We start from the raw sequence: 10,855 nt of genomic DNA, 5'->3' as shown, positions 1-10,855 counted from the left end.
ATGATTTTTAGATGATGTTGCTATCATTAGATAATTTACAGTTTCCCATAGACTATAAGGCTATATATAAAATGATAGAATATTAGGGCCACAGAGGGGAAAAAAACACAAGTCATAATATTGTAACCAGTTGTTTTAAAGGAGGACAGTTGTTAAAATGACAGATGTGGGGCATTTCGTGAAATTGTACTTCAGTATGGTTTCATAAACAAAGACATGCTGATGTGCCAGAATATTAAGTATCACATTGTCATAAGTATCAAAACTGTAAAAACAATATGTAGCTTTTCTGCAGAAAGAACCAGCCTCATACATTTATGACTTTATCCTTTTTCTTCAGTGTGGCCCTAGTACTCTGTCATATAAACAAATACACATTCCATATGAATATAAAAACACAATGTGTAACATTATGTTCCTTTATTGAATAAGGACAAAACAAAGCAGGTAAACCATCAGCTCCTTTCGAAACTGAAGTCACAGTGACTCTACAAGATGGAAAGCACAGAATCCAAGCATATTATACAAAATGATACATACACATTCAAAGGTCTGTATATAACACACCCTGCATGTCTGCACACTAAAATAAATGCAGGACAAATCCATACACATCAACTGAACAGACAAATGAATGGATGCAGTAGCCTCCTTGCAGCCTTGTATTACACACAGTATACCGCACAAACATCATAAGAGGCCAAATTCGTCAAAACACGAACCCAAAAAAAACCAAATTCCTCTGCCACCGCAGGACATATTTAACCAAAATTGAAAGCACACATACTAACTAAAATAATTCAACACATATTGGTCCCTCAGCAGCCGACCACTGTCGTCATCAGGGAAGATTGCCGGATTGTCCCAGTCCATGGCTGGTGGCACTCTGGGGGCCCTCTCCTTCCTCAGGCAGGCCACATTGTGGAGGACAGCACAAGCCACAGTAATATCACATGCCCTAACAGGGCTGACCCTTAATTTGTGAAGGCAGTGAAAGCGTGCCTTCAGGAGGCCAAAGGTCATTTCAACTCTGGCCCTGGTCCTGGCATGGGCATGGTTGTAGGCCTGCTGTGCTTCCTGGGGGTCTGTGAAAGGTGTCAGGAGAAAAGGCTGGCAGCCATACCCCCTGTCTCCCAGCAACACACCAGAGAATTCACCTGTCAACACAAAATCTCATCATTACTACCTCATAAACACAGTGATATTCTTGACACAGCCATGATGGTCATAAATAGGGGTTGTGTGGCTTACCTTGTGATAGGCACTGATAGATTTCAGAGGCCCGAAAGATTCTGGAGTCATGGACTGAGCCAGGCCATTTTGCCACAACATTGCTGATCACACAGTCAGCATTGCAGACCATCTGAAATCATAAGATGAGGAATATTACACCAATCAATGCACATCACTGGCAATGCAGAGTGTTCGTCAATGGACAATATCAAAAAGTTATGTTCACCTGAACATTAATGCTGTGAAAGGATTTCCTATTCACAAAATCGGCCTCATGGGCACCTGAGGGGGCTTTTATCCTTATGTGTGTGCAGTCCACTGCACCAATGACATTGGGGAAACCTGTCACACAAAGTAATGAGTATCCTACTATGTGTTAACAGTTGTCCTGTAATTTGTAGATCCTCTTACCTGCAATCCTATAGAACTCCTCTTTGATGTCACAGAGTCTTCTGTGGCCAGGGAAGGAGATGAAGACATCTGCTAATGCTTTGATAGCCAGACACACACTCCTTATTGTGCGGCAAATTGTGGCCTTGTTCAGCTGTTCTGCATCCCCCACTGAGTACAGGAAGGCTCCACTAGCAAAAAAGCGCAAGGCCACACAAACCATTTGCTCCACACTCAGTGCATGGCTCCGTGCAGTGCGGTGCTTAATCCTGGGACCCAGTAGTCTGCATAGATACCTGATGCCATCTGCAGAAAACCTGTATCTTTCATATAGATGGTCATCAGGGAAGGCCAGTGGGTCCAACCGGTCCCTGAAGACCCTTTCTCGCCTGAAGGCTCTCCTCAGCACAAGTGCTTCTTCATCCACCACATCTCGCACGAATGGGCATGCCATTGTCAGAGCAGAAAGGAACACACAATTTTGGGCCTTCATATAGGCTAGTGGCCACACCTGGTGCTGGGGGGGTGGGCAAAAGAGGGCGATGCCTTATAACGATGACTTGGTTGTACTGATTGCTGGGAAAATAAAAAAAACCTTAGAAAGATGCCACCGTCCTGTGTGCTCACAATAAGAGCTCATATGTCATGGCTCACTTGACTTTACGAGAATATACCTAATTTTTATTTTGAGCTGTGTCATCTTCTTGGAGCTGGGGGAGGAAAGAAAAATAATGATTAATACATTTGTGTTACAGTTAGCATACAGTGTACATTGAAGGCATATCTCACCTCCCTCTCAAGTTTTTTTATTTCAAGGTCCAGTTTACTAATTGTCCTCTTTTTTATTTCGGACTCCAGTGCAAGATTTTCCATCTTTTTCTTCTTGTACTGAATGTCTATGTCTGCCAGTTCTATTTGGCGCCGGAGGTGGTTGCCATACAACTTTCTGATAGCTTGTGAGCTCTGTGAACACAATACAATTAGCGCAGCTGGAATTTGGCAGGATGTGGTGTCCTTTTATTAATACGCACTATGTTGCCAGGCTGGTTTTCCCACTGTATAGCATCTGGGTCCTGTAAAAGAAATTAGATTTTTTGATTTTGATGAGGACTCCTCACCATTGTAGAGTAAATAGTACTTTCACAGTCTTAACATGATACCTCATGCCTTCTGGAATCCAGAGAGATGGTCTCCTCCTCATCATCGTCTCCATCATGTGCTGTTGCTGCTGCACTGGGGCCTTCACCCTATCACATTTAATCGGATTCATATTGAAGCTAGTAGACAAGACATGCCAGGCCTACAGTATGCCTTTGATGGAGTACTCACTGGATCAGCATCGTCTGGTGCTTGTGCTGGTGGCTCTAACAGGAACACAGTGCTGCCAGACACTGCAAGGCAATAGGTAAACCAAAGTCAGACAGTCCAAATTGATTCAATATGAATGTGGTTGTATCCCATGTAGAGATGGAAGGACATACCTTGAATGAAGCGGGTGGCATCTTGGGAGGAACCTATGCTCGTCTCTTTCCCCCCAGGGATCCCCTCTAAGACGGGCCTGCCTTTATTTAGCTCCAAGGCCATGTCCTCTGCTGGGGTAAGGTCAGCCTTTGGTGACCCACCACCCGTGCCTTGTCTGTGGGTATTCTTTTTCACTGCTAAAACAGTACAGACAATGTGTGAGCAGGCACCTTCTGGGTACAATATATGCTTGTGCTTTGTTAAATATTAGTCAGGGACCATACCATTCTGCAGAATGTTCTTGTATTTGATTTTGACCTGCTGCCATGTCCGTTTTGGCCCGTTCATGTTTAATCTACACACACACACACACACACACACACATTTAATGGAGTCACACTGCAAAAAATTACTTGGTATTTTTGTCTTGTTTTCAGTAAAAATATCAAAAAATTTATCATAGCTTTATACAGTGTGATGGAGTTACTTTACACAATTTCACTCATATCTGCAGTGCATTTCAATTAAAAATTTAACCGTTTCATAATTACAGTACAACTGCATTTTTGGAGATGTGAATTAAATATTTGAATTGTAATTGTGATGTTTCAGCGGAGCGGTGAGTGTGTAATTGTGCACTACTTACGCATTCAGGCGGATTTGTGCTTCCGACGGGGAAAAGTACGCGGCTCTAGTTGCCATGGTAAATCAGTTAATCTGTGATCTGTGGCGGGGTCTATTTGAGTGAGCCGTGAGCGCGCACCTATCCAGGATTGGTTTCACCTGGCTTAATGAATCCGTGTCTGCTCATCCTGGCTTGGTCTTTGTGCAACCAATTAAGCCTGGACGCACATGTTTTGGCTTCATTGAGCTCAGCTGAGTCATTTATCCCGGATGTCTTAATTCTACTTTTGTGCAACAGCCCCCTGGTAGTAGACCAGTGTCAACATGACTGAGAAGACACATGACCTGGTATGAAAGACAAAACAAGATGGGATATATTATCCACATTACTTTGCACTTTTCACTGGCTGTCCCTCAGGTTGTGGCAGGAGGACACATATTTGGCTTTTCACCCAATAAATATTTGATTTTTTTCTTCATCTTTTATAGTTTCAAATTCTTTGTATTGAATTATACTTTTGGGAAAGAAATATTCTCTTAGGTCTGAGTATTTGTCACAGTGTAAGAGGAAATGCAGCTCTGTCTCTACCTCTCCCCTGGAGCAGAGTGAGAACAGCCTGTCCTCTCTGGGCAGCCAGACTGTCTTCTCTGGGCAGCCAGGTCTGTCTGTGACGACCGATCTCTATAGCCAGACTGTCCTCTCTGGGCAGCCAGGTTTGTCTGTGACGACCGGTCTCTATAGCCAGACTGTGCTCACTGAGTCTGTACCTAGTCAGTGTTTTCCTCAGTTTTCTATCAGTCACAGTGGGCAGATAGTCTGCCACCAAGTACTGTCTGTTTAGAGACAAATAGCATTGAAGTTTACTTAGATTTTTTGTGGTGTCTTTCCAATAGGTGATGTATTTTTCTTTTTGTTTTGTGATGATTTGGTTGGGCCAGATTTTCTGAGTGCTGTCCTGAGGCTCTATGGGGTTGGTTTGGGTTAGTGAACTGAGCCACAGAACCAGCTGGCTGAGTGCTGTCCTGAGGCTCTATGGGGTTGGTTTGGGTTGGGGAACTGAGCCTCAGAACCAGCTGGCTGAGTGCTGTCCTGAGGCTCTATGGGGTTGGTTTGGGTTAGTGAACTGAGCCTCAGAACCAGCTGGCTGAGTGCTGTCCTGAGGCTCTATGGGGTTGGTTTGGGTTGGGGAACTGAGCCTCAGAACCAGCTGGCTGAATGCTGTCCTGAGGATCTATGGGGTTGGTTTGGGTTGGGTAACTGAGCCTCAGAACCAGCTGGCTGAATGCTGTCCTGAGGATCTATGGGGTTGGTTTGGGTTGGGGAACTGAGCCTCAGAACCAGCTGGCTGAGGGGACTCTTCTCTGGTTCCATCTCTTGACATTGTAGCTGTGTGATGGAATGTTTTGGGGTCACTTGTTTTTAGATGGTTGCAAAATTTGATGGCTCTTTTTTCTATTCGAATGAGGAGGGGGTATTGGCCCAATTCTGCCCTACATGCGTTATTTTGAGTTTTTCTTTGCACTTGCAATACAGTCTTGCAAAACTCTGCATGCAGTATTTCGATTGGATGTTTGTCCCATTTGGTAAATTCATTTTTAGAGATTGGACCCCATACTTTACTGCCATATAGAGCAATATAGAGCAATTGGTTCTATAACCGATTGGAACATTTTGAGCCAGATTCTAATTGGGATTTTGATGTTCCTTTTAATGGCATAGAATGCTCTTCTTGCTTTGTCTCTCAGCTCAATCACAGCCATGTGAAAGCTACATGTGTTGCTGATATTTAGTCCTAGATATGTTTTGGTGTGTTCTAATAGAACTGTGTCCAAATATAATTTATATTTGTCATCCTGATTTCCGGACCTTTTTTGGAATATCATTATATTAGTTTTTTTAGGTTAATGGTCAGAGCCCAGGTCTGACAGCACCTGTGAAGACGATCTAGGTGCTGCTGTAACCCCTATTTAGTGGGAGACAGCAGCACCAGGTCATCTGCGTACAGCAGACACTTGATTTCAGTGTTGTGTAGGGTGATACCAGGTGCTTGTAACAGCTGATTTCCTCCTCTTCGTCTGAAGAGGGGGACATCAGGTGCTGCAGGGCACAGTCCCGGGATAGGCTGGCGTTTATTCTTTGGATTGTGGCAGGGTGGAAGTCCCTCCTCTGTAGAAGGGTTGACACTATGATTCTTGAGTTGGGGAAGATTGTGGAGGCCTTGTCAATCACTACCCGTAGTGAAGTGGCCACCCTCTCCTGCTGAGCACGCAGGTCGTTGCTTCCGGTATGTATGATTATGTTGCTTGGCGACCCGAGCTGGGCCTTATCAAGCAGCTCCATGGCACTCTGCGTTGTTGGGCAGCACACTTTTCTCGTTTTGTGTCTAGGGAAAGGTTTATTCTCTTGAACAAACTTCCCATTTGAGTCCATCAACAGGATGATGTCTGCCAGTGTTACTTCTGGACTGGAGGGGGCAGAGGGGGGGGGGGGGGCTGGTGGGTGTTGGAGCTGGGGTGTGGCTGGTCTGTGCCGCTGTCAGTGGGAGGCTGTTCTGTGGGTTGGGGAGGAGGGGTGCAGCAGGCAGGGCTGGGGAAGTCTGGCTGGTTGAGCTGGGCTCCTCTGCTGTGTGAGGACAGGGCTGGGGAAGTCTGGCTGGTTGAGCTGGGCTCCTTTGCTGTGTGAGGGCAGGTCATAGGGTGGTGATCTAGCTGCTCCTGCAGCCTGTCCTCTGTTCTCTTTCTCTCCTGCAGCTCCTCTCTTAGTGTGGTCAGCTCCTTATTGCTGCTCTGCCTGTCTTTTTGGAGCTCTCTCACCTCCTTTGTTAGATCAGCCAGCTCTCTCACTTCCTTTGTTAGATCAGCCAGCTCTCTCTTGAGTCCGTCTCTCTCTTGCTGAACCTCTTTCAGCTGTGTTGCAAGGCTGCTGTCCTGCTCTGTCCTCACCTTGGTTAGGAGCTCCTCTAAGGTGTGGTTGTCTGGTTGCTGTTTGCTCACGCTCTCCCTGAGCAGGACCACCTCCCCCTCCAGTTTGGTGAACTCATCCCTCATGGCAGCCATGGTGGTGAGGAGGGCCTGAGCCTGCTCTGCACTGAGGGGGTCGCTCTCCTCCTGGGGCGTGTCCTCCACTATGGTGGGAAGAGAGGTGCTGCATGTGCCTTTTTGGGTGGGGAGGGTAGAGGTGAGGGTGGTGCTGGGGGAGTTTGTCTTGTGGGAGGGCATGTCACTGGTGGTGTCCTTCTCTCTCTCCGCTCTCTCCTTAATGGTCTGAAAGTCTGTTTCAAACAGCCTAATGTTACCTTGCAACATGACAGTCCCAGTCTTGTCGAGGTTGATTGTTATCATGGTGCTGTTAGGGTCGTCTGTCTCTTTGATTTTCAGCTTCCAACCATTACAGATTCCCTCTTTCTTTATGGATGGGTAGTGAGAACAGACTGCTGAGCGCCATGCATTTGGCTGGTCAGTGAGGAAGATGAGATTACTCACGTCACCGTTTTTGTAGAGGTCTGCAAAAAGGGTTTCTGGCCTCCCCTTTAGTAGTTTCTGTTTAAAAGTTTTCCTCGTTGTGTCATTTTTGGCCTCTTTAGGGTAGAGAATGGATTCTGCGCTGAGGGGGAGTGGGGACATGGTGCCTGTGAGCTCTGCTACTACTGCTACTACTCTGTCCTGCTGCCATAGCAACCGATTGTCTGCTGCTGTTGCTAGCTAGCGCTAATTTAGTTCAAAAACCAGCAAAAAGAACGACAAATCTTCACACAAAAAAACTGAAGATATGTTTAAAGTTAGTCCGTGCTCCTTTTTGGTTTACTCACTCATTTTGTTCATTTGATGTAGTTGTATTAACCCCCCTTGCTAGGTTTGTTCCAGCTCGTTTCTTCTGGCTAGCTTGTTAGTCTGCTGGCTAGGTCTTTGTTGTGTAGCTAGCTAGACTCAAAACTTCTTAACTTGAGGCGCAAAGTTACTTTTTTTCTATTCTGAATGAATAGAGTTGTTGTTCATCACTTGTCTGGAATTCTTTTTCGATTAGAGTGTTTATCTCATTCTAAAAACAAAACAATATGAAATATATCAGGAGCTCATGTTGAGCATGACTCTCTCTCTCTCTCTCTCTCTCTCTGTGCTGCCCCCCTCTCTCTCTTTCTCTCTCTCTTTCTCTCTCTCTCTCTCTGTGCCTCTCTCTCTTCTCGTTCTCTTTCCGTGCCTCTATCTCTTTTTTTTTTTGTCTGAGGCATGCAAGTTGTTGTTGACACAGAGTGAGTCCTTGGGCTGAGATCTAACATATTCCAGATAATGTATTACAAAGTACAGGTCATTTAGAGCCACACTGTTGTGTGAGCCTGTGGCAGGTCTGTGTGTGTTCTGACGGAGCCTCTGTCCCAAATGTAGGGTTTGATTACCAATGATGACGAGACGGCCTACAGGGAGGAGGTGAGGGCTCTGGGAGTGTGGTGCCTGAAAAACAACCTCTCACTCAACGTCAACAAAACAAAGGAGATGATCGTGAACTTCAGGAAACAGCAGAGGGTGCACCCCCCCCCCCCCCCCCTGTCTACATCGACGGGACAACAGTGGAGAAGGTGGAACGCTTCAAGTTCCTTGGCGTACACATCACAGACAAACTGAAATGGACCACCCACACAGACAGCGTGGTGAAGAAGGCTCAACAAAGCCTCTTATGTATGATCCGGGGACCTTGGGTAATAGGATGCCAAATGAGATGCAAAAGTGCTGTGGGACATTAAAACAGATGAGGGGAGGTGGATATGTTTGGAGGAGGAGAACAAAGAGGAGCTGGAGGAGAAGGGTGAATAGATGTGAGGAGGAGGTTAAGGAGGAGGAGGTTAAGGAGGAGGGAAGAGGAGAAGTAGGAAGAGAAGGTGGAGAGTGAGGTGGAGGAGGAGGTAATGTGAGGTGAAGGAGGAGGTTAAAGAGGAGGAAGGAGGAGGAGAAGGTGGAGGAGGCGGAGGAGACGGTGGTGGAGGTGGAGTGGAGGAGGAAGAGGAGGCGGAGGAGGTAATGTGAGGTGAAGGAGGAGGTAATGTGAGGTGAAGGAGGAGGTGGAGGAGGTAATGTGAGGTGAAGGAGGAGGTGGAGGAGGTAATGTGAGGAGGAGGTGGAGGAGGTAATGTGAGGTGAAGGAGGAGGTGGAGGAGGTAATGTGAGGTGGATGAGGAGGTGGAGGAGGAGGTAATGTGAGGTGGAGGAGGTGGAGGGGAGGGGGAGGTAATGTGAGGTGGAGGAGGAGGTGGAGGGGGAGGTGGAGGGGGAGGTAATGTGAGGTGGAGGGGGAGGTAATGTGAGGTGGAGGGGGAGGTAATGTGAGGTGAAGGAGGAGGTGGAGGTAATGTGAGGTGGAGGTTCAATATAAGAGGAGAGGCTGAGGTATTCTGATTCTGAGATGTTCTGAGTCTGAGATGTTCTGAGTCTGAGATGTTCTGAGTCTGAGGTGTTCTGAGTCTGAGGTGTTCTACTCCACTCTGATCTACATCATCTACTAATGGACCAGGCTGCTGAGAGACCAGGCTGCTGAGAGACCAGGCTGCTGAGAGACCAGGCTGCTGAGAGACCAGGCTGCTGAGAGACCAGGCTGCTGAGAGACCAGGCTGCTGAGAGACCACACTGCTGAGAGACATGTTGTTCTTAACTTCTTGACGCTACGGATCCCGTTACCGGGATCATTTCCCTAAACAACCACTGAATTGCAGAGCGCCAAATTAAAAAATAATCCTAAAAATATTTATAATCATGGAAGCACAAGTGAAATATACCAAAACACAGTTTAGCTTGTTGTTAATCCACCTATCGTGTCAGATTTTGAAAATATGCTTTACAGCGAAAGCAATCCAAGCGTTTGTGAGTGTATCAATCAATACTAGAACAGCTAGCCTTAACTTCTTGACGCTAGGGGTCAGATTTTTATTTTATTTTTAAATAACGTTCCCAAGGTAAACTGACTATTTCTCAGGTCCAGATCGTAGAATATGCATATAATTTACAGATTAGGATAGAAAACACTCCAAAGTTTCCAAAACTGTCAAAATATTGTCTGTGAGTATAACAAAACTAATTTTGCAGGCGAAAACCTGAGGAAATCTAACCCGGAAGTGATTTTTTTTATTTTTTATCTGTGTTTCATTGCCCGTCTTTCTTCCATTTAAAGGGGTATCAACCAGATTCCTTTTCCAATGGCTTCCTCAGGCTGTGACCAGGATTTAGACATAGTTTCAGGCTTTTATTTTGAAAAATGAGCGAGATTTTTCAAAACTAGTCAGGTGTCCTTTGATTAGTTCCTGCGCGCGAGAGGGGTGAACAGGCAGTGACTCGGGTGGTTGATGTCCTTGATGATCTTTTTGGCCTTCCTGTGACATCAGGTGCTGTAGGTGTCATGGAGGGCAGGTAGTTTCCCAACGTGATGCGTTGGGAAGACCGCACCACCCTCTGAGCAGTTGCCCTACCAGGCAGTGATACAGCCCGACAGGATGTTCTCAATTGTGCATCTGTAAAGGTTTGTCAGGGTTTTTGGTGACAAGCCAAATTTCTTCAGCCTCCTGAGGTTGAAGAGGCGCTGTTGTGCCTTCTTCACCACGCTGTCTGTATGAGTGGACCATTTCAGTTTGTCCGTGATGTGTACACCGAGGAACTTAAAACTTTCCACCTTCTCCACTACTGTCCCGTCGATGTGGATAGGGGCGTGCTCCCTCTGCTGTCTCCTGAAGTCCACAATCATCTCCTTTCTTTTGTTGATGTTGAGTGAGAGGTTATTTTCCTGACACCACACTCCGAGTCCCTCACCTCCTCCCTGTAGGACGTCTTGTCGTTGTTGGTAATCAAGTCCACTACTGTTGTGACGTCAGCAAACTTAATGATTGAGTTGGAGGCGTGCATGGCCACGCAGTCATGGGTGAACAGGGAGTACAGGAGGGGGCTCAGAACGCACCCTTGTGGTGCCCCAGTGTTGAGGATCGAAATGAAATGAAGCTAGATGAATGAGGGGCGAGGGGAGAAAAGGGACAGGAGGGGAGAGGAGAGGAGACGAAATGAAGCTAGATGAGGGGAGGAAAGGGGAGAGGAAGGGAGAGGTGGAGAGGGACAGGAGGGGAGAGGAGGGGAGACGAAATGAAGCTAGATGAATGAGGGGAGGAGAGGAGGG

At 46.5% G+C, this 10,855-nt stretch overlaps 1 protein-coding gene across 8 annotated transcripts; it reads right to left on the bottom strand.

Moving 5' to 3' along the window:
- Positions 1-384: 384 nt before the first annotated feature.
- LOC139581819 (putative nuclease HARBI1) lies at positions 385-4,005 on the bottom strand. Of its 8 annotated transcripts, none has more exons than XM_071412008.1 (11): positions 3,369-4,005; positions 3,105-3,281; positions 2,953-3,014; positions 2,784-2,870; positions 2,655-2,696; positions 2,413-2,586; positions 2,298-2,333; positions 1,645-2,199; positions 1,460-1,575; positions 1,252-1,363; positions 385-1,157 (listed from the first exon to the last, which is right to left on the bottom strand). In XM_071412008.1, exons 8-11 carry the CDS (start codon positions 2,114-2,116, stop codon positions 787-789), a joined length of 1,071 nt encoding a protein of 356 aa, XP_071268109.1. In that variant the 5' UTR covers positions 2,117-2,199; positions 2,298-2,333; positions 2,413-2,586; positions 2,655-2,696; positions 2,784-2,870; positions 2,953-3,014; positions 3,105-3,281; positions 3,369-4,005; the 3' UTR covers positions 385-786. The 8 variants fall into 7 exon arrangements, with proteins under 8 accessions (XP_071268109.1, XP_071268114.1, XP_071268108.1 ...); XM_071412007.1 differs by having other exon boundaries at positions 2,413-2,696; positions 3,105-4,005; XM_071412010.1 differs by having other exon boundaries at positions 2,298-2,696.
- Positions 4,006-10,855: the final 6,850 nt, after the last annotated feature.

Source organism: Salvelinus alpinus, chromosome 7 (genome assembly GCF_045679555.1).
Source record: "Salvelinus alpinus chromosome 7, SLU_Salpinus.1, whole genome shotgun sequence".
In the NCBI taxonomy this organism is placed as follows: domain Eukaryota; kingdom Metazoa; phylum Chordata; class Actinopteri; order Salmoniformes; family Salmonidae; genus Salvelinus; species Salvelinus alpinus.
This window is presented reverse-complemented; position numbering and strand designations above follow the sequence as displayed.

Coding starts and splice junctions, on each gene's coding strand:
- LOC139581819 (XM_071412007.1), bottom strand. CDS start 2,116: ATGAAGGCCCAAAATTGTGTGTTCCTTTCTGCTCTGACAATGGCATGC. Junction 1,576..1,644: donor GGAGTTCTATAGGATTGCAG/GTAAGAGGATCT, acceptor TTTGTGTGACAG/GTTTCCCCAATGTCATTGGT. Junction 1,364..1,459: donor TTCACAGCATTAATGTTCAG/GTGAACATAACT, acceptor TTATGATTTCAG/ATGGTCTGCAATGCTGACTG.